The 23,923-nt window shown below is 44.8% G+C and overlaps 2 protein-coding genes and 1 pseudogene across 2 annotated transcripts; 2 read left to right on the top strand and 1 right to left on the bottom strand.

The window, feature by feature from the left end:
* Window positions 1-5,330: 5,330 nt before the first annotated feature.
* Window positions 5,331-9,064, bottom strand: LOC136550121 (transmembrane 9 superfamily member 9-like; annotated as a pseudogene).
* Window positions 9,065-12,851: 3,787 nt separating this feature from the next.
* On the top strand, window positions 12,852-16,972 carry LOC136550120 (cytochrome b561, DM13 and DOMON domain-containing protein At5g54830-like). Its single transcript, XM_066541602.1, has 2 exons — window positions 12,852-15,991; window positions 16,624-16,972. Exon 1 carries the CDS (start codon window positions 13,118-13,120, stop codon window positions 15,770-15,772), a length of 2,655 nt encoding a protein of 884 aa, XP_066397699.1. The 5' UTR covers window positions 12,852-13,117; the 3' UTR covers window positions 15,773-15,991; window positions 16,624-16,972.
* A 1,845-nt stretch (window positions 16,973-18,817) lies between these two features.
* On the top strand, window positions 18,818-21,281 carry LOC136552292 (probable purine permease 5). The gene is made up of 2 exons (XM_066543830.1): window positions 18,818-19,051; window positions 20,069-21,281. The coding sequence occupies exons 1-2, from the start codon at window positions 18,997-18,999 to the stop codon at window positions 21,160-21,162; spliced, it is 1,149 nt and encodes a 382-aa protein (XP_066399927.1). The 5' UTR covers window positions 18,818-18,996; the 3' UTR covers window positions 21,163-21,281.
* Window positions 21,282-23,923: the final 2,642 nt, after the last annotated feature.

The raw sequence follows: 23,923 nt of genomic DNA, 5'->3' as shown, positions 1-23,923 counted from the left end.
ATACATGGACACGCAACCATCTGACCACCTGATGTACGTCGTACATGGTTGGCTTTTGAAGCAAATGTGTTCAGGACGTATTAAGCCGAGTTAAATTGGATTTGATTCGGCTATCTACGGAAGGAAGCTGATAAATATTATTGGAAGATGGCGGACTCTAGGATATATATCAAGGAAGAATACGTCAGCCAAGAAGCTTTATTAGTAAGGATTCTAAAAAGGAAAAATTAGAGTCCATGTACTCTAGTATTTCTTTTCAATTGTCAGGCAAGTTACATACATGGCTTGTTAGGGGTTATTAGCTCAGGGTATAAATATAAATCCCCAGCTATTGTATCAAGGACATACACACATCAATCAAAGTCAGTCTTTACTTTTTTGGCTTCACGCCAACTCTTAGGAGTAGGAGTAATGTAGCTTTTCGGCGAGTTCTTCAGCAAACAGGGCTGCATCGACTGATCGATCTCCAGCTTGCTTGTGAGTACCGTCACAACTTGTATTGTGCTTGTAAAGCTGCATCAGTTGATTGATATTATTTGAGCCATAATATAAGTTAGTTATTGATCTGTATCGTAGTTTGTAAGGCTGCATCAGCTGATTGATCTCTTATAAATCATAATATAGATCAAAGTTATCGATCTTGTGTTAAATAAATTATTGTTTAATACAATATCACAAGTTATCGAATTCTGCTAAGATTAGTAAGATTTCCTTGCTTTTTTGTTGATTCACCAGTTATCGATCTTGTTATAATTAATGTTTTATTAATTATAACAAATCACCTGATTGAGATAGAGATAGATCGGCATCATATCATCTTAATTGGTCTTCCTTTGATCTGGTCACGCTTTAAATCTCATAATTGATGACTTAATTCCGCTGGATCGGTTATTTTATCTCTATTCCAATCAAACATAGTATGCATCCAAAGACATGTTTCAATCTTGAATAAACTCACTAGTTAATGAGATCTAATCTAATAACACTACCATAGCTGCATCGATCCGATCAAACCTCACTGGTAAGAATATAGATTAGAAATTAGTGATTTTGTTCATGATCGAGATATGTACTCTGTTTGTTTGCTATGCCTGCATCGGCTATTTTAGCTGATTGCCTATGCTCTCACACATATAGCATGTTTTCATGAATCTATTCACATATAGATGGTTTTATATATTCTTTGGCTTTAGTTTGTTATCATTATCATAGCTGCATCGATCCGGTCGAACCTCACTGTTGATGATAATAGATTAGATTCAGATTGTTTATGGATTCATTTATGGTAAACAGTCGATTGTTCGCGTGTTATACTCTTTTGATGAAACTTATCAGCTCAATGTTTTATACTGATCATATTCTATTTAGCCGATGATATTTCCTTATATTGTTGTATTGCTGGATGTCGACTCTATAGTCGATGGCCATATCAATCGGCTATTTGGCCACATATTAGAACTGTCTGGTGCAACACCGACATGTTCCACCTTAAACTACTGATTATTCTCTCATTGTCAATTGCAGGGTCAAATTAACTGGCACACCTTTGGTCCCGAAACCGACCGTTCTTGTGTTGAAGCTAAGCAGATCTTGAGGTTCACTCCGTCAAGATCATCCGGCTTGCTGTGTGTTGATCACATCGCCACATTTTTGTGTCAACACTTACATTGGCCATTACTAAAATGGCAATCAAATCCATCATCGTGTAAACATGAACACTTATTAGTTTCTATGCAAAGTGGGTACGTAAAGGACATCTGTAAGCTTAAGTACAAAGCCATCATTTAATTCTAATGGGAGTTCTCCAATGGCTTCAACTTCAGCTTTGACTCCATTTGCTACCTTAATGTGTCTTTCTCCTCTTTGCAAGGTCCTCCTCGTATGGAATCCCGGTAATGAATTTGCAATATAAATAGTTGCACCTGAATCAATCCACCAAGTAGATTTTTCATAACTTAAATACAAGGACTCATCTACAAACGTAATAGTGTCCTCACCTTTTCTAATCAGGTGCTTCAGAAACTCTAGACAATCTTTCTGGTAGTGTCTAGTCTTCTTGCACCATCTGCAGGTGTCCTTGTCTACTTGAACATGATTGGATTTCTGATGCTGATCTTTTTGGGGGGGCTTTCCTTGTGACTTAGAAGAGGAGCTATTGTCCCACTGAGGTTTATCTTGTGGTTTGTCTTTCTTGTTGTCGAAGTTTTTCCTTTTATTTTCCTTCACATGGTTGACGGAGTCACCATTTGAGCTCTTAAGCCTCTTCTCGTCTTGCACACACATGGCAATGAACTTCTCAATGCCCCACTTATCTAGTTGTAAGTTGTAATTAACAACAAAGGTCTCATACTTTTTGGGCAAAGAAGCAAAAATCAAATAAATTAGGAACTCATCCTTGAGCCCCATGTCTATTGGCTTGAGCTTGGATGCCGTGTTGCTCATTTTCAGTATGTGCTCTCTAATCCCTCCACCAGTGTATTTCTCACTGACTAACTTCTTAATAAGAGTGCTTGCATAAGCCTTTGAAGAGTCAGTAAACTGACTCTCCACCTTCTTTAGATACTCAGTGGCGGTGGTATATTCTAGGATTGATCCCTTTATTGGATCCTTAATGGATCCCATAATCATCATCAAATACTTGCGGTTTGAAATATACTTCACACGATCAAGGTCATACTTCATTCTCACTGATGCATGGTCACGCTGCCGAGTAGCGAAAGCTGCATCAGTCTCATTTTCTGCCCTCATCGGGTCCTCAGGCTCGGTGAGACACGGAGAGATAAGCGCTAGATCATTATCGGACAGCGCAAGTGCTATCTAAAGCTTCTCTCGCCATATGTTATAGTTGCTTCCATTGAGAGGCGAAATGGACGAGATAAACATCATTGGATTGTATCCTGGAAATAACATCAGAGAAAATGAGAAAAATTTGACATAATAATTGCATGCCTTAATTTAACGATGGTCAAAATTAAAACATACAGTGTGCTTCTACATTAACTCTACATAACCGTTGGGCAGAAATAGAACTAATGCATAAAAATTATAATATTGCTATCATCAACTTTAGTAAGAAAAAAGCAATATCATAAATACGATATTATTCTACATTAATTCTAGAATTAATGCATGGAAAACTCATGTCTTACTTATAATATTGTTATTATCAATGTTGGTCAGAAAATAATAATATCATAATATAACTTAAACAAAAAATAACTCTCCTCCAATTAAATTTTTTCTGTTGGTTCCAATTTAATTAGAGAATAAACATAATCATAACAGCGGAAACATGGAAAAATACTTGAAAAATAATATTATTCAGAAGCATTTCTATGTTCTTAGCTGCTCTCTAAACAAATTATCACGTTGGTTCAAATTTGAGCAGGGATTTAATCATCAAAACTTAACATAATTCACCAAAATTGCTTCTAAAAATAATAAAACAAAAAGAAAATGTCACTGTGCATCTGGCCCTAAGGCCCACAACGGCCCAAATCTAGCCGTGCACGCCGCGCTCCCCGCGCCTAGGTCGATCTCAGCCGTCAGTCGTCCGCCCTCATCGGCCAAACAAAACCGCCGAAGCCGCGCCTCCCCCGAACCCTAGCGTCATTCTTCTCCCTCCCCATTCTCCCCAGCGCAGCGGCCACCCATGGCGGCCGGAGGAAGAAGACTGGCGCCGCCGCAGGCCCCCTCGTCGGCGCGTGCGTTTGCCCGAGGGTGAGCGTGCCGCCGTCGAGCGGTCTTGTGGCGGTGCTCCTGAGATTGCAGCCCGCGGCCCGGCTCGATCTCCCGCGCGGTGGCGGGAGCTTCTTCTCGCACAACAGCGGTGGCGGGAGCTTCTTCCCGCACAACGGCGGTGGCGATAGCGGTAGAGGAGCCCTGGTAGGTCCCTCCCTGCTCCATCCTTTCTACTAGGGTTAGGGTTTCGAGATTTTATCCGATTCGATTCATCTCCTTCTTTCTACTCGATTTCTACCCCAAGGACTAGATCTATACCTAGATAGGCAACTGATACCATTATTAGTACTAGTGGATTGGGTAGGTGCAGATCTAGCGGGTGAGAACCTTTCTATTCGGGATAAAAAGCCCTAAAACATGAACTAGGATATATATATATATATATATATATATATATATAGGGAGAGGCTATTCAGTAGCCGGCTACAAAATAAGTTATTCTGTAGCCACTTTGAGTTATGATAATTACTATGTTAATTTACGAGATTATAGTAACTCCTTACTAAGTGGTTTAATATAACGTTATGGTAAATATCCCCATGTGTTATAGTAACCCAACTATCGTAAATATGTATTGACATTATGGTAAATTAGTATATAAAATTATAGTAAATGGAGGTGGCTACAGAATAACTTATTTTGTAGCCGGCTACTGAATAGCCTCTCCATATATATATATATATATATATATATATATAGAGAGAGAGAGAGAGAGAGAGAGGTGCAGAGGTAGCAGATCATCGGTGGGTTTGGCGGAGGAGGAAGTCATGGCGGTGTTGGTGACGCAGAGTGTCAGCGAAGGGGAGGCAGTTGCGTCCGGCCAGCGGTGTGGACGTCGGGCGTGGCGCAGAGGCGGCGGTGAAGACGGTGGCAGCGCTTCCCGTCGCTGTTAGCGCCTCCCTCTAAATCGGTTTAGGGTTTGTAGGTGGGGTTTGTGGTGGCAATGAACCTCATACATCGAGCCCCGGCACCCCACCGCCTTTTATATGGCGCTGCGCGACGGGGGCCCATCAACCATGAATTGATTGGACACCCCCGGTTAGGGCGCAGGATCAAGGCCTGACTCGGTCGTTGGACCAAGTCGGAGCCCATATACGCGCCATGACTAGCTCCCTGGCCAGGCCCCGGCGAGTCAGCCACAGAGCCTTTCACTCTCAGTCACAGGTAGCAGCTGGAAATCGCCGCAAAGAAGAATGCGGCAGGCATGGCATCTGCCAAACCCGAGAGAGAAGCAACTCCCGCAGGTTTCTCCCATCCCATGGTTGGCCGGTTTGGCCTGGCTCCCGCTCGGCAACAGAGAGCTGGACCAAACGCAGGATCTGAACCAAACACTTTAGGAGTAGTAGTTGAGGAAGAGCCATTTTAGGAGGAGCACACGAGGATGAGCCATATTTGTGCCAAACAAGCTCTTAATTTCATTTCCAGTGGCTGCAACTATGATGGAAGCATACAAGGCAGTTTCGTAATCAATTACTGATAAGCAGGCTTTGGAATGGAAGGTAGCATAGTGACCTAATGATAACACTGAACTTATAAAATGTCAACATCCGATTCACAGCACAACAAATGAGCATTTCATAATCAATTGCCGGAAAGAAGATTGCAAGTTAAAGCGCCAATTCTGATTTCTAAAAAATTGTTACATTCTTGCCAGTTGCCATCAGGGTATTTCATACTGGCTCTAGAGCCTTACAGTAATTCACCAGTACAAGCATACCAGTCATAATGAATTGAATTTTTATATAGAGCCCCACAAAAAAATTGTCAAAAGGTACAGCCTCATCACAATGTGTTTACCCTTATATTTTTCTCAGTTCCAAATCACTAGTGTATAATCTGACAACAACAAAAATAAAATAAACATTCATAAACTAAATCCTAAAAAGTAACTTTTTCCTGAAAACCTTAAAATGGGGGTGATTCCCAATCCACATTAATGGTACAGTTCTCGTCTCCATCATTGCAATGTGCTATTCTGTCATATCGGCACCTAATCGATCTTCACTGACGAGTAAATCAACCTAGTGAACCAGAAGCAGGCGCAGAAACCAATTGTGCCAGTGAGCACAAAAAAGGCATAGGAGGCGAGAAGCATGTAGCCGAAGTACAAGATGCCAGACACCAGCTTAGTAATCTGCAGTTTCGTGAAGAAGTAGAAAGCAGCATACAGGAAGAGATACAGGGCGGAGGATCCTGAGGTAAGGTAAGACCTCCACCACCACATGTAGTCCTCACTGCAGAGCTGGAAATAGCAGAGCACGATTGTGATCTCGGCACAGGTGATGATGAGGATCACAAACACAAGGAAGAGGAAGCCAAAGATGTAATAGAACTGGTGCAAGCCAGATGGAGGTGAGGAGGAAGAATAGTTCAATGAAAACTGCTCCAAATGGAAGGACCCCACCAATCAGAATAGTGAAAAGTGGATTCATGTACCAAGCCTGCTCAGGGATCTGCCGTGGAATCTTGTTTGTCTTGACTGGAGCTTCCATGGCAGGTTTCTTGAACCCAAGATAGCTCCCAACAAAGACAAGGGGTACTGAGATGCCAAACCAGAGGAGAACCAAGGCAAACATTGTGGTGAAAGGAACAGCACCAGATGACTTCTCCCCCCATATAAGAGTATTCAAGATGAAGAAAATAACAAATGCAACCCCTGGAAACAGGAAAGCCGTTTGCAGGGTAATCTTCTTCCACTCTGAACCTTTGAACATCTTGTACAGGCGTGAAGAAGAATAGCCAGCAAGCAGCCCCATCAAAACCCAGACTAGAAGCATTGCAGTCATCAGTCCTCCCCGGTTTGATGGAGAAAGGAAACCCAACACAGCGAAGATCATTGTAACTAGGAGCATGCCAAAGAATTGGACGCCAGTGCCAACATAAACACAGAGTAAGTCAGAGTAGGTTGGAGGACGGAACACGTCCCCATGAACAAGCTTCCAGCCTGTTTCCTCTTGTGCTTCTTCTTGAGTTTCAAGCTGATTGTATCTAGAGATATCTCTGTAGAGAGTGCGAAGCATTATCATGGCAACCATGCCAGATAGGAAAAGCACGATCATGAGAGAGTTCACGATAGAAAACCAGTGAATCTGATCATCAGTCATCAACAGGTAGGTGTCCCAACGTGACGCCCACTTGATCTCACTCTCCTGCAAAATTAGTGGAGGTTCATTAAAATCATCACAAATAAACATTCAAAGAGTACGCTACAGCAGCTAAACTAAGCAATTCTTAACCCTAGTCTCGTACCTCCTCAAAACGAACATCATATGTGAATATGATTTCCTTGTCTGTTTCAACTTCCTGAGGATTATCAGAGTTTATTACAAATTTGCTCGCATGAGGATCACAAGTGCTCAAGTGAGTGTCTACACCATTCCATTTATCGTCAACCTGATGCTTGACACTGGCAAAATATGTACCAAAATACCTTAGGTCCATTTCATAAAGAACAAGAAGAATAAAATCCCGCCAGACAAAGTTAGAAGTAAACCTGTGTGGGTTGACCTCAAATCCCACTATTCTAGAAAGTCCCGAATTATCATCCCTGTGATACTTCACCGTAAATGACAAATGGTTGTGGATGAAGTATTTCTCATCCTTAGTCTGAAAAAAGCATTTGTGTATGTGAATTTATATGTCCAGACAAATAGATAAAGGATTCCAACAAAGAATTAAAGATTGCATGCATAAAGAAAAAGTAAACATTAACAGAGCATAAGGACTTACTCCAGAATACAGGCCTTTGAGACCAACATGATATCCACCTTGATAAGCAATACTGTTCTTATCTTGCCTTGTAACAGGAACAACTAGCGGGAGGTTGTCTAGAATCCTGTGATGCAATTTATATAAGGTATAGGAAATTACTGTGTCAACTGAAGTACAACACTACCCACATAGGTTCATAGTCCTTACATGTTCACTCAGGTATTCATCCTCTATCTTTTCCTTGAGCTCCTTGGCTTCTTTCTCACCGATCTTTGCTTTGCAGACAATCTGACACATCTTGGGCTCTCCCATTTTGAACTATACCCCAAATAACAAGCAGAAGGAAACATTTTACGCGATGCACATACCCGAGGACAAAACCTCAATTAATCTGTTATGTCATATAAGGTACTAACCACATAAGGAGAGTTCTCAATGCGATCACCACGAAGAACCTCACCAAGATTTTCGGCACTGTCGATTATGGTATCTGGCTTGCAGAATGGAAGGGAGTAATATGTGTAAGGGAGTTGAGTCTTGATAGATGTCAACTTATTCACCTTCACTGGAAGCGGATCACCCTGTGGACAAATTAGAAGAGTGAATAAAATGCTATCATATCAGTAATCACGAAGTGACACTACTTTGTTATAGGAGATTAACACAATGAATGCCATTCCTTTGCCATGAGTGATCCTCTACATGATACCTTATTACATGATCTAGCACCTCATTTAGGATTTAGGAGTTGATACCAATTTAAACTATGGTGTAGGCCCTGGCACAGCTCCAGCACCTGCCTAAGCTGCCTTGCTACGCCATTTTGAGAAGAGAGATAAAAAATGGAGAAGCAGGAGCTCCACCAAACGGGAGCTGAAGCAGAAACTACCAAAGCCAAAGCTTCTACTTAACCTTCGGATCAAGGACCATCACCTGGAAGACAGATTCAAGGTTATCTTATATGGTGTACAAATACAAAATGGCATGCGTTGACTTTTCCACGCAGGGCACAATTCTGATCACATCAAAATCTAGCGGTTATTTTTCAGATGAGGACAAATATCACAACAGCAAACCACGATACTGCAAAAGTGCGCGAATTGAGGTGCAACATATGAATCCGAAGCCCAGCTATGGAACCATGCTAACTGAACCGGATGAACGAATCGGGGACGCTGCACACCACACACGAAACCCTCGAGCTGGATCTGCGGAACCCAGCCCCTGTACCGGCACCCCCGTTGACTAGATCCAGCTCCGAACACTAACACAGTTATACACAATCACTCCAAGGTGCACTAAGGGGGGAGGGAAACCGCAGGGACCCAACAAACCTTGGCGAAATCGTTCGGGGCGACGCCAGGGAGGTAGAACCCGGCGGCCGGCGCGGCGACGGCGAGCAGGACCGTGAGCGCCGCGGCCCACCGGAGCATCGCCGGCGTCCGCATCGGTGACGGGGCGGGAGAATCACCGCCCGGTGGGAGGGTAAGCGCCCGAGATCTGCGCGGCGAGGCGGTGGGTGGGGTGATGGCTCGCAGGCTCGGCGTGGCGCGCGAGGTCGGGGGCGGGTGGGTAGAGACGACAACGCGCGGCGCGCTGCAAGGAGGAAGTTTCGGGTGACGGGTGGATCTTCTGGGGTTTTTATTGATAAATAGTTTATTGACGCTTAGGTCCCTGGATAAACGTTTAATCGCTCGATGGTGTCGGTTAGTTTAGTCCTAGTTTGACCTCGTATGTCGTGGCACGTGCGAGGGAGGTGGTGCTTGTCTGACGTGACCCGCAGACCGCAACGAAGGATGATCAGATGATGGTGTTTGGCAGTACGTGTACACCGGTACGCGGTACATGGTGGCCTCGTAATTTGATGTTACAAGTACGGAGTACATATTCTCTAAGCGCTCCTATTATGATTTTTTTTTTAAAATGGCACTTGTAAGTTCCACGGTGGAGACGAAGAGAGTGTTCTCGTAATTTGATGTTACAAGTACGGAGTACATATTCTCTAAGCGCTCCTATTATGATTTTTTTTAATGGCACTTGTAAGTTCCACGGTGGAGACGAAGAGAGTGTTCGGCTGAATTGGATTATTTACTGTTTATGCTGAAAAACACTGTTTTATGCTGAAATGTTATGAGAGAAAAATACTGCTCCAGTTGAAAAAAAAACAGAACGAGCCAGCTGACCAGCCAGCCGAACAGGCTCGAAGTGATGAACTTTATATCGGCTCTCCATCCCGACATTTTCTCGGAAGATATGAGTAAATTGGGCGCATGGGTAAATTAAAAAAATAAAGAGAGAGGCAAAGGAATCAATAAAAATAGTTTAGGTGGTTAAATTTTTTTAGAAAGGTAAGAAATAATTTGGTGTTCCTGATCCAATGTCGTTTATAAAGCTAATATAGGAAATTATTGGGGAGGGAAATAAATTGGGGTTGCTTCTTATTTTATTAGCTCGCTAAACTTATTTATTTAATGAGTTGATTATAGAAAACATCTGAAGACGCTCTTAGAACGATATATATTGATGTTTCACCGCTAATGGTATATAGGAGTGCATTCTATGGGACCTGATAATTTTTTCTTAGTTTCTCCCCGGTGCTAATATGATTTTTTAAGAAAAGTACCAATGCATCATTGGCTTGAAGATAATAGGAGGGTGCATATGAGTTGATGATTTGCTTGACGGTGAACCTATTACTGGTAAAATTGTTTATAGTAATGGAAGGGATCCATTTTGCAGATGTATCATTCCACAAAATAGAGACTAATGATACGTTCTCGAGGTTGATATTATAAGAGGAATCATTAGCTACCGTGCACAATAGTTCTTCATCTTTAAGTTTCCTCGGGATTAACATTTGTTTTACGTTGTAATAAACGAGAAGAGCAATGTTTTTCACACTCACACCTCTTCTCCTTGTTTTTTTTCCTATGGTGCATCTTTATCTATCTAACCATGCTTACCTGGACGAACTATGCAAGGCGGTTCCTTTGTATTTTTATACAACTACATCTACAACATAAAAAAAACCACTACCTAGTTTGAAACGAATATACAACACAACAGATGGTTAACTACAATAACCGGCTAGACGCTTGGCACAGGGAGAACATTACCGAATTAAAATGGCTAGGGTGAATTTAGTAGCAGACTAGATTAAAATGAACAAATTTCTTAATAAAATATTATTCACCATTAATTTTGAGCGCATCGCTAAATAGATTTGACCTGAAAATGGTGCTTAACAATATATACTCATTGGTACTGTAGTGAAACATGTGGAATCAATCCTCTAGTCTACTAGAAGTTTTAGTATAACCTCTTTTCCCTCTTGGACAAGCAAGGAATGCCTTTAGCCGGTCAGAACAAGTTGCTAATCCAGCGATCATCGGTGCCTTTAAGCTTCTCGGTACATATGAGTCCTTTACTTGGATTTGTTTTAAACGAGGCCAAATAACACAAATATCATAACATTGTGACAATTTTTAAGTAGTACTCCATTCATAAAAGAATATAATTCTAACGCAAATATTAAATAAATATATTTAGATTTGTTATGAGATATCTTTATAGTATACCTATTTGTTATCATAAACATTAATATATCATTTATATATTAGATCAAACTTTAAATGTTTTAGAATTATATTTTTCAGCCAAAGTAGTACTAGTATCTCTGAGTACTAAATCCGCTCTAAATTATAGTTCGTTTGACTTTTTTTACTCTAAGTTTATCCACTCGTCTTATTAAAAAATTTATACAAAATATCACTTATTTTGTTGTGGCTTGCTTTATTAACAAAAGTTTTTCAAGAATGACTTAAATTTTACTATGTTTTCATAAATTTTTTTGAATAAGACGAGTGGTCAATCTTAGAGTGAAGAAAAGTCAAACAAACTATAATTTGGAACGGAGGGAGTACATCAGTTTATTAATACCCTGTTTGGATCATCTGGGCAAAACTTTAGCCTAGGGCTAAAGATTAGCCCATGGGATGGGGTTGTTTGGATCCGGAGGCTAAAGATTAGCCTCTTACCCTACAATGACCCATTTGCCCCTAATTTATTACCTATGCAGAAACATGCGTCGGGGTGCGTGGAGTAATATGAGTCTTTTGCCTCATAAGATCACTTTTAGCCCACTTTGGAGGGCTAATGGAAAAGGAGTAGGCTAAAATTTAGCCTCCACGTTTAGCCCTCCTGTTTGATACATGAAAGGTTAAAAGTGACTAAAAGGGGTGAACTAAACTTTAGCCCCATGAATTTAAATAGGGCCTTAAGACTGTCTTCAATAATTGTTGCCCAAAATAGACTTACTCTATGATTGGGTAACGCTACAGGTAAAGAGTTTAATATCTATTTTTTTCTCCAACAAAAAAACCTAAAAGAGAATCATTTCTACAAATAAGTCTTTGGGAGAAAGGATAGTCAGATTTATGTTATATCTTGGAGAAATGATAGTGAGATTTAGGTTATATCTTTTCTTACTTTTAAAATGGATCTTTCGTACGTTGAAGACCATAGGAATTATATTGAGGATTTATTTTAGTCTTGGGTCTCCAGATGGCTTAATCATTTGTACCATGAGTTTTCTTGCCTCGCAGTTAAGGATGGCAACAGGGATGTACCCGTCGGGTATCGCCAGAACGTTCTCTACCCCGCTACGGAGAATTCATCCCATCTTCATCCCCATTAACTGTCTCGGGTATAGATTCTTGCCCATCCCTGTACCCGTCGAGTACCGGTCGGGTAATAGATACCCGACGGGTACTGCATACCCGATAAACAAAGACACTTGGGGTCACAAACTTTGCAATCGGAGACGTTTCTTCTTCACCTGGGTATAAGTGTCGGAGTCTCGGAGATGCCGAGGAGAAGGAGCGAGGTTGCGAGGAGGACGAGCAAAGGTGGCAGAGAGACCGAACTGAGGAAGCGAGGGGCACGAGCGCTCGTGAAGCAAGCGTGCTTGTGCTGCTGGCAGAGATGGTGAGGGAAAATTGAACTAGGATTCCTAGAACACACAAACTATATATATATATATATATATATATATATATATATATATATATATATATATATGATTGTTCAGATTTGGACCAAAATACCTATGTCGAACTTTTTTAACCTAATACTCGCATGACAGCTCAAATAGTCGAGTTCTCCAACGGGTAACGGGGACGGGTAAACAGGGAACGTTCCCGTACCTGCTGTACCCGTCGAGGATAAATTCTTACCTATTTAAATACCCGTGGATAAAGATATAAGCCCGTTCCTAATGGATCAAAGGTGGCCGTTGCCATCTTGACTCACAGTGCGGCCGCTACTCGCTCGTGGTTGCCTACCGGCGCATCGCACGATGGGACGCACCCGCAGCAGTTGCCCACCAGCCCACCAGCGCGCGCCTGGCCTGACCTCCCCAAAACCGAAGTGGATCTCGGCCAGCCAGCGAGCCGCCCACCTCCTGCGACCGGACCACTCCCTGCGACTGCGAATATCCCGCCCGCCGCCCGGTCGCCTCCGCAAGCACCGCACCACACCGCACCGCATCGCTGCCGTCCCTCCCTCCCCAGAAACCCAGCCCAACCCCTCCGCTTCCAGATCCCTCCTCCACCTGCCGCCCCAGATCCCGATCCGCCGGCCCGCTGCCGCCGCCTCGGCCGCGGCCATGGCGGCCGATCCCCTGCTCGCGCTCCTCGCGGGCGCGCTGCTAGCCGCGGCGCTCGCGCCGGCCGCGGTGGCCCCGTCGTGCCCGCACACCAACCTGACGGCCAACTTCTCCGCCGACCTCACCATGCTGCAGCACCAGCTCCGCGGGACGGTGCGCCTGGCCGACGACGGCAAGTGCGCGCTCGAGCTCACCCGCTTCGACCTCCTCGCCGCCTCCCCCTCCGCGCGCTTCTGGGCCGCCGACGGCCCCGCCATGGCCGACCTCGCCGCCGGCCGCGCGTTCTCGCCGCTCCCGCTCAACAAAACCTTCCGGAACGCCTCCCTCGAGCTCCCCTTCGCCCGCCCGCTCCCGCGCCTCCTCGCGCTCTACGACCCCGACACCTCCTCCGACTTCGGGCACGTCTTCCTCCCCAACGGCACAGGCCCCGATCTCGATACCGCTGCCGAGCCGGCGCCCACCATGTTCGACAACTGCATCCCTCTCTCGGAGACGGAGACCTACCGCCTCCGCTGGACGCTCAATGCGTCCGCGGGCACCGTCGAGATCGGCCTCGAGGCGGCCGTGGGCTCCGAGTACTACATGGCATTCGGGTGGGCGGACCCCAAGGCCAACTCCCCCGCGATGATCCACGCCGATGTCGTTGTCGCCGGCTTCACGGAGGAAGGTACCCCATTTGCCGAGGACTATTACATAAGCGACTACACTGAGTGCACGCTGGGGAAGGAGGACTCGCCCGTGTCTGGGGTTTGCCCAGATAAGGTCTATGAGGACGGGAGGAACGATTCAGTCCTGGTCTATGGGCACCGCCGGGATGGAGTGTCCTTCGTGAGGTATGTGAGGATGCTTGATGCTGAGGATGCCAAGTATGATGTGCCAGTGGGTGCCACGGAGGAGATGGCGGTGCTTTGGGCTATTGGTAAGCTGCGGCCACCGGACACAATGCGCCCACATTACCTCCCACAGAACCACGGGGGGCCAAGGGACATAACCTTTGGGTTTGCCCGGTTGAATTTGTCAGAGACGGTGGACAATTGCCTTGGACCGTTGGATGCTGACAATAAGGAGGATCAGGAGAGGATCATCGCAGATCGCAAGACACCACTCATGGTGACATCTGCTCCAGCCGTGCGCTACCCAAACCCACCAAACCCTGACAAGGTGCTTTACATCAACAAGAAGGAGGCGCCACTGTTAAAGGTTGAGAGGGGTGTGCCAGTGAAGTTCTCAGTGCAGGCTGGGCATGATGTGGCACTCTATATCACTTCAGATCCCATTGGTGGTAATGCTACGCTGAGGAATAAAACAGAGGTCATATATGCTGGTGGGCCTGATGCTCATGGTGTCCTAGCAACCCCAAAAGAGCTTGTTTGGCTGCCTGATCGAAATACGCCTGACCTAGTCTATTACCAGTCACTGTATGACCAGAAGATGGGATGGAAAGTTCAAGTGGTTGATGGAGGCCTTAGCGACATGTATAATAACAGTGTTGTTTTGGATGATCAACAAGTTACTTTATTTTGGACTCTCTCCGCAGATTATAAATCTATATCTATAGCAGCTCGAGGTGAGAAGAAAAGTGGATATCTTGCTATTGGGTTTGGGAGTGGGATGGTGAATAGCTTCACCTATGTTGCTTGGGTGGGCAATGATGGGGTTGGGCGAGTGAAAACTTATTGGATTGATGGAAAGAGTGCATCAGGTATCCACTCAACATCTGAGAACATCACATTTGTCCGGTGTAAGTCAGAAAATGGCATTATTACCTTTGAATTTACTCGCCTTCTTAACCCTTCTTGTACCGGGAAGGTAGAATGCAAGAACATCATTGATCCAACTACACCACTTAAGGTCGTCTGGGCCATGGGTGCAAGCTGGTCGGGAGATGATCTGACAGACAGTAACATGCATTCAGTCACAAGCAGTCGGCCTATACGTGTTTTGTTGTTGAGAGGTTCAGCTGAGGCAGAACAGGATTTGCGTCCTGTCCTGGCTGTTCATGGGTTTATAATGTTTGTTGCCTGGGGCATCTTGCTTCCTGGTGGAATAATGGCTGCTCGGTATTTGAAGAGCTTGAAAGGAGATGGGTGGTTCCAAATACATGTCTATCTGCAGTATTCAGGAATTGCTATAATGTTTCTTGGTGTCCTTTTTGCTGCTGCTGAGCTCCGTGGCTTCTTTGTCAGCTCAGTGCATGTTAAGTTTGGTGTGCTGGCCCTATTATTGGCAGTTTTGCAGCCACTAAATGCTAAATTCCGGCCCAGTAAGCCAGCTAATGGGGAGGTTCCATCTCGCAATCGAATCCTGTGGGAGTACCTGCATGTTATCACAGGGAGGTTGGCAATTATTGTAGGAATCGTGGCGCTTTTCACAGGAATGAAGCATTTAGGCCATAGGTATGACAGTGAGAATGTTGAGGAGCTCACTTGGGCCTTAATGCTGTGGGTGCTTTCAGTTATCGTTGTTGTGCTGTGCTTGGAATATAAGGAGGTCAAAAGAAGGATCGGTGACAGAAGCACCAGAGGGCACTGGGTATTAGGCAACACCGAGGAAGATGATTCAGTTGATCTTTTGCATCCTGATGGTACAGCCAGGAATTCAGAATCTAGCGCTTCTGGTGTAATGGAGGTGCAGCTTGAACCTCTCAATAGATGATGTAGATCAATCTGTCAGATACAAAGACACCCGTTCCATATTTTCTTATACGGATGATAGGTCCACCGCCATGGAATTTTCTGGCTCAGAGGAGACTGATCTGGAATTCTCATGGTTGTTCTATCATAGCAGAATGGTTCCAGGCTAGATAAGATGTTCAAATTCTGTCCTGCATCACACTGTTTACATTGTATAGTGTAAATTTTTGACAATAGACAGGTATAATTTGTCACATTGTCCTAGCAATTCTTTTTACTATTGAGATTTATAGAGGAAAAGAATTAATTGACGTGCTCATTGCAATTCACAGCAGCAATGTGTGTTGGGTATTGTTTTTCAAGAGAGAAATATCATGATTTCTGTATGATATCCACTGAGAAGTATGACTTGTTAATCCTGTAACGAGGCAAAAATATGTTGATGTACAGGCATTGTTTTCGCTTAGTGTCTCCAGATATGTAAAATGTAATGTACTTGAAATACTCCATCCTTCACAAGCATTGGAACACTATCATTATGCTTTTGCTGATTGCATGTCAAGCCTGTTAGATGTTGTCAATTAGAGCTCAGTTCCATATTAATGATGGCAATGGCAGTACACCTTTTGCTGCCACAGATCAGATGTATATATTGATTCTTTGCAAGTTGCAAAAAAAAAAAAAAAAAAAAATCTGCATTGCTCCAGTTTGGCGTTAATTTGTTTTGTTCGCTTGGTTAAAGTCATGGCTGAAAGTACTGTTGGCTGATTTGTTGTGAGAAAAATATTGTTCGTTGGCTGAAAAAATACGGCTTATAAGCCAAGCGAATAGGGCTAATGCGCTGAATTCGCTCGTGCTGACTCCGGATTCCAGTTCTACTTTGTGAATCAGGCACAGGGGCACAGCCGATGGCCTTGAGATCCCAGCTGCACTTTGCTAGTACTCCTACCTGAGTAAGCGCCGTGTGCTTTTGCCGCGGACGGAGGCCGGCAGGTGTGAAGTGGCGGAACCAAAGGAGACCGGAGACGGACGGAGCGCCGAGCCGTGCGCGGTGGTTTCGGTTCCCGCGTCGGTGCGGCTAGGCTGGCGGGTGGCGGCATCGGCCGTCAGCGCAGACTAGACACGACACACGGGAGCGCCTGCGTCTGCGTGTGGGAAAGGGCCGGCCTTCCGATGGGTTGGTCCCTACTCCCTCTTTCCCCAGGTAACTCGTTGGTTTGTGAGTTAAAAATTGAATCTGTCTCGCCAACAATCAGTTATTTTGCCCGTGCCAACAACCAGATTTTTTTTCATATGCTTGCACTGTTACCTTATTACTATATTTATATTGATTCTTCAGTGTAATTTATTAAACAGAGTGGTGTAATTTGGAAATAACACAAGGTCTCAAATAAATATATGACAATTTTTTTAAAAAAAAATATAAATTTTTTCTATGGATTCCAGAAAAATATATATCAGATTGTTTACAAATGTCATCAAATTATTCAAAAACTTACAAATTTATAAATAGAAGAAAGGTCCTAGAATCGATCCGCACGACGTTGACGGAGACGCCGGCATCCGCCCGCGCGAACGACGGCCTCGGGCGTTCGGGCGACAAACAAGCAGCCGAACGAAGTCACCAACAACACCGTACGAAGTCACCAACCAACCAACCGTACGCAGCCTAATCGGACGGCAGGAGGCAGCGAACCGTACGAATCCTACGGTCAAAAAATCCGGTTGCTACCTGGACGCAAAACAACCGGTTATTAGTTAGCAAATCTGTAAAAATTTGATTCGATTTATATAAAATACGTGAAACATTTGGATCTTTAAATAAATTTATTAAAAAACTAAATTCAAATATCTATCTAATGAAATTAATTATGTACCATAAATATTAATATTATATATATATATTTAGTTAAAATTATTTTTCGAGAACAAAAAATAACAGATATTTACGGACGAACGGAGGGAGTTGGTCTGAAGCCCACCGCCAAACCAAGCCAACTAGCCCATGCGGCAGTGCTTTCCGTTTTGGGGCACAACAGCGTCGTCCCACATGGGCGCGTGGACCAAGCCGGCAAAGGCATGGTGAACAATGGTTTTCTCGTGCTCTACTGCCCCCTCCTGATCGGTAGCCCGCCCAAACGCGTCGGTGCGGTCAACGAAACGCCCAAAGGATGGGATGGTTGGCATCCCACGCTTTTGCAATACAGCATATACATATTTTAGTATGTACAAGGCAAAGAAACTCATTAAACCGTCCTATGTCAAACAAAACAATATCTATACCTAGTCTATATCAATATCTAACTATATCTATAACAATAGCTCCGTTCGCTTCGCTGAGAAAAAAAGACGAAACACTATTTCGACTGATTTGTTGTGAGAGAAAAATACTATTCTGACTGAAAAAACAAGCTGAAAAAGACGGATTAAAAGAGAAACGAACGGGGCCAATAACTTCAATATTAAAAAAGAAAATTTCTCTCTTGGGTTATCCATCATTCTCTTTTTCGGTCCGTCTGTCCCTTTACTTCTCCGATCGAATCCTGATTGATTTGACTAAAAATAGTGGTATGTGATGAGTTAAGAGTCCTAATTGTTTTTTCTGTGATCTAAATTCACGATCCGTACTCATACATAGTACATGGTCCGATTTCGTGACAACTCTGTTGCAACCACAGACATGTCTACTAGTATATCTATATAATATTAGAAAATAAGAAAATCCACTACAAATTTTCATCCGTCACTCTCTCTCTCTCAGTCTCTCTGTACTCTCGTGAGCATCCTGAGTTAGAGATAAAAGTCTTACTTTGTTTACTGTCCCATGCGCAATGACTTTATGACCATGCTCGTTTGAGTTAGAATGGCGTGCGTCCAACTACGGTATAGCGGTATAGAGTTTGATTTGAAATGTATTATAGAACAGTTGATATAAAATGTACCTGTAACTTACGAGCAAAGAATTCATATATACTTCTGTAGATTTCTCGGTACGGGCAATTGAATTAATATATATTCCGTAAATTACTGCAGGAGCCAGGAGGCGTACATGGAGACGACACAAGGACCCACAACACGGATACGCGCACGACCACCAACCGTCTCCATTACAAGCTCAAGCTCTAGCTCTACTAGAGTCAGAGTTGCCTTCGTCTTCGTCAGTCGTCAGGAAGAGAGTGTGGACTTGCAGCTGGTGGAGATTCCGAGTCTCAACTCCAAGGCCCAGGGAGTTGCAGGCAGCGGAGGATGGAGACGGAAGACGGCGGCCACCATCACCACGCCATCCGAGTCCCATCTCCAGGTCTAGTTCCTGACTCATCTCCTCCCTTTGTTTCCTCCGACAAATTCAGTCAGTTCCCCTCTCTTCTAGGGTTGAATTCTCGTATCACCTTAATCCATTAGAGTTCACGCGTGCCTACCTCCCCAAACCAGGGCTCTGCTCTGCGTCTGCGTGGTTTGGGGCTTCAACTTGATCGTCTCGCTGGTTGCTGTTTCCCTGCAGTTTCTAGCGCAACGAGTTGGATTCTGCAGAATGGGTACACCCAGCAGTTTCTAGGCAACTGGCAACTTTTTTTCTTTCATTTTGAGTTCTCTTGATTGGTGCCCTCTAGAACTAGATGCTCTTTTCAGTGGCATGAGAATCGCGATTTGAGTGCACACACAAACCCCCTTCTTTGGAACTTTTTCTTATTTTAATTAAACCCACTAAGCAGACCCTGAAACATGTTGTACCTCACAAGAATTATTTGTCATGGTCGTACACGGATGGTTGGAAGTGATTGGGCATTTTCCCCAACGACCACGTGGAACAACATATAATATATTCATGTGAACAATATGATACTACGTGGAACTATAGTTTTTTTTATTCATGTGAACAATATGATGCTACGTGTACTATAGTTTTTTTTTTCAGGACCTAAATAATGTCATGAAATTCAATCCCTGTTTCTGGGTAACTGGTCACACCAATCTCATTTTGCCCGTAGGGATCCTAGCTTCCAATGTGTTTCAAACTCTTTGCAAGAGGCGAAAGACATACCTGAAGTTTGCCACAAACTCTGAATATATCCTCCTACTTCTAAACTGACAAAATCTCAGTCCATATGTTCATTCCTTCTAAAACCACACTCATCACTGTAAATCGTAGCAATGCTGGACTATTCATCTTAGAACCGGTCATCAGTAATTACTACAAGCAATAAATCTCTTGAGCTTCCTCTTATTTTCATTTTGTAAATCCTTTGCATATCATATCACCATGCTGTTCGCGGCCAGCGTCTCTGAATTTTCAATTTTCCTTTGCTGCGTGTAACAGATAGTATAGCAATGGGGGAGGAGACCTCGCAGGCAAATGGCTCAACGACGTCGACGTCACTGAGACGGAAAGCAGCCGAGGTGATCGCCACCTCCCTGGAGACGTACAGGAGCAAGCCGTTCTCCTTCTGGCTACTCCTGTTCCTGAGCAGTGGCGCCATGCTCACCGCGTTCCCGGCGTCGAGCCTCCTGTCGCGGCTCTACTACAACGACGGGGGGCAGAGCAAGTGGATCCTGTCGTGGGCGGCCGTCGCCGGCTGGCCCCTGCCCGCGCTGCTCCTTCTGCCGCTCTACGCCCTCGGCAAGGCGTCGCTGACGCCGCTGTCGCTGTCGCTGTGCTTCTGGTACGCGCTCCTCGGCTTCCTCAGCGCCGCCGACAACCTCATGTACGCGTGGGCGTACGCGTACCTCCCGGCGTCCACGGCCTCGCTCGTCGCCGCGTCGTCGCTCGCGTTCTCCGCGCTCTTCGGCCGCGCCATCGCCAAGAACACGCTCAACATGTCGTCGCTCAACGCTGTCGTCGTGATCACCGCGGGCGTGGTGATCGTTGCGCTGGACTCCGGGTCCGACAGGCCCCCCGGCGTCACGCCGCGCCAGTACGCGCTCGGCTTCGTCCTGGACGTGCTCGGGTCGGCGCTCCACGGCCTCATCTTCGCGCTCTCGGAGCTCGTCTTCGCCAGGGTCCTCGGCAGGCGCTCCTTCCACGTGGTGCTGGAGCAGCAGGCGGCCGTGTCGCTCTGCGCGTTCGCCTTCACCTCCGCGGGTCTCGCCGTCGCCGAGGGCTTCCCGGCGATGCGGCGCGAGGCGGCACGGTTTGCGCACGGTGGCGAGGCCGCGTACGCGAACGTGATGGTGTGGACGGCGGTCACGTTCCAGCTGGGCGTCCTCGGCGGCACCGGCGTGCTGTTCCTGGCGTCCACCGTCCTCGCCGGCGTGCTGAACGCTGTCAGGGTGCCCCTCACGAGCATCGCCGCGGTGATCTGGTTCCATGACCCCATGAGCGGGTTCAAGATCTTGGCTCTGGTCATCACCGTGTGGGGGTTCGCGTCCTACATGGTTGGGCACTCCTCTGTTAGAAAAACGTCAGCAAGTTGATATCTTACCTTTCAGTAATGTGTTTGGTTGGGGACTTGGCAGTGGCCAAGTGAGATAATATCCCATTTCATTTTGGTGTTTGGTTGGAGAACTGGTGGAATAGAACTGTCAAGACGGAATATTTCTCTAGGATACAGTTCCTTCTCGTCCCACAAAACTGAGTAGATAATCTCGCCCCTGGCAATGGTGTTGGACTCCGTCGCAGCCCCATGGCCGTCGGCCTCCCGCTCCCGCCCACTCCTCCCTCCCGCGCAGCTGTGCCAAGCGCCCGCGCAACTGTGCCCAGGCAGCTGCACCCGCTCCTGTGCCGACGACGACAACGCCCTGGGCAGCCACGTCTCCCAGCCATGGTAAAGGATTTTTTCTTAAACAAATATTTTTTTTCGAATAGGTTAAAAGATGAGTTGAATTCAAGCCCTGGTCGAATTCAACACAAGATTATTTCACACATATTTTTAATTTGATCTAAATAAAACCCTAACACTATCTTCTCTCATGACATTTTTACGATTTTTCTGTGATTTTCTATGGATTTTAGAAGACACAGGTTTGCTAAAAAAAAGGGAAAACGAAATGAAAAGGTAAAAGGCCTGCCATGGGCCAGTTTCGGCCCACTCGGCCCAGGCTGGATCTGAGGCCCATCAGGAAGAGGCCCATGCGAAGAAAAAAGGAAAAAAGAGGAAGTTTTGTATCAGGAACCCTAGGTTTTACCAAAATCCATTTTTACCCTTTCACCTTTTCTTTTCTCTTCCACTTTTTCACCATGGACCCTGTTCTTGTTTCTATTCCTTCCCCATCCTCCGTCTTCACAGGAACGGGGGTACATAGAGGCGCTCCAAGCGTGCGGCTTGGGTCATCCTGTTCGCTTGAACTTATCAGTCAACGTATAGTATTTTTTTCTCAAAATAAATCAGCTTCAGCCGTATAAACCATCAGCCAAATAGCGCCAGATCCCTGGCCATGGAGGGCGTGCGGGGGCGTGGGGGCGTGGGGCGTGGGGCGAAGGGCGTTGAAGCCCATGTGCGGGATGATCAAAGAAGCTTGACCTTTAGTTAGATTAAGTTGAAGCCTTTGAAGTATGATTAGGAGTAATTAGTCTCAATGATGTTGAAATCCTAGGTACGAAGCCTTCAAAGTTGATTGCCTCGTACATGTCCATTGGTCGTCTTGCGAAAAGGTACGGACATTACAATGCTGGGATGTACATATCAATGTCGCCGCCGAGTTTCTCTATGCGAAACTACCGAAGAAGACTACGCATGCATGCACACCACCCAGCCAAGACCGAGAGGGTAGAGTAGAATTGTAGAAACGATATTCTTGGTTTGTTAGTGTGGTTGCTTTCGGACGAAGAAGACTACGGACATTACGATGGATATCAGCCAAGACCGAAGAAGACTACGGACATTACGATGGATATCAGCCAATTCTTGGTTTGTTAGTGTGGTTGCTTTCGGACGATCGCCACGTCCCTCGGCTCTCCAGTTCTATAAATCCGGCCCCCTTGGGCTGTGACCCTCTTGAGCCTCGACAAGTCCTCAGCCCAATAGTCACTCGTCGAGAACAACTTTTATTGCCACATTTCAGATCGTCTATTCCGTTGCCCCCTATACAGAGGTAATAAGCAGACTTGCATGCAAGCTCACGCCAACCCGAGGTAATTAGCTAGTATTGTATAATGCATATGGTATCATTAGTTAAATTTGATATGAAGATGCAGGCGCCGTCTCAGTCTTGTTCGATACACAGCTTCTTCGAAAAGCGTCTCTCTCAGAATGAAGTAAAAATAATTTAGAATTTAGAATGAATGCCATCCCTCTCTCATTGGCGCATGTGGATCCAAGTTCCAGGCGTCATGGTCACGTGGGTGGTATATTTTGAACTAGCAACCCGCCGGCCTTTTGAATTGAATTGGTTAACTGGAGCGCCATAAGTTTACTCCGTGATAGTTTAATTACTTCCTTCGTTTCAGTTCGTTTTGATTTTCCTAGATACATTATTTTTATTATACATGTAGATATACAATATATTTTAAATACACAATAAAACTATAATAAATTTATAAAATCAAAATAACTTATAATTTAAAATAAAAGGATTAACAATAAAAGAAAAGGAAAAAAAACAATTTCATCAGTCCACCCGGCGTGAGCGAAACTACAACTCACCCTGCGAAGTGCGAACCCCACTCATCATCCTTGTTTGTAGATATTGGTCATACTTTGTTTTCGAAATATTTTAATATACAGATAGTTGTTTAAATACATACTGGTAATCTTTTGGGAGCAGTACCTTATATTAAGCTCTGAATTAGACAGTATCCAGGGTCGGTTTTTCTGCATGTACACTGATAAGTTTTTTTTCGTAGTATTTTAATAAGGTCTTGGTTGAACGTAGGCCCCGTTTAGCCGGGCTCCTTTGGTCCTGGGCTCCACGCTACAACACTAGAGGGTACACAAATCATGACTTCACCTGGCTCTACGTTCAATTCACGAGGAGAGAGAAAAACATGTCCTGTAAATAATACTGATGTAGGAGCGAGAGCTGCAAGAAGACGTGCAAAATAAGCATGTACTCATATCCATCGTAATCAATGTGTTAGAGTAGAATTTAGTTTAATTTACACCCTAGGTCTTGTTTAAATGCACTCGTATCTACCGCAATTTACATGTGTTGTAGTGGATAACAATTTCAACACAATCCACTCCAATACACATAGATTTAATTTACTTCAACACACGTAGAATGAGGTGAAACGATC

Source organism: Miscanthus floridulus, chromosome 4, assembly GCF_019320115.1.
Source record: "Miscanthus floridulus cultivar M001 chromosome 4, ASM1932011v1, whole genome shotgun sequence".
Lineage (NCBI taxonomy): Eukaryota > Viridiplantae > Streptophyta > Magnoliopsida > Poales > Poaceae > Miscanthus > Miscanthus floridulus.
The sequence above is the reverse complement of the archived record's forward strand: the minus strand, read 5'-3'. Positions and strand labels throughout refer to the sequence as shown.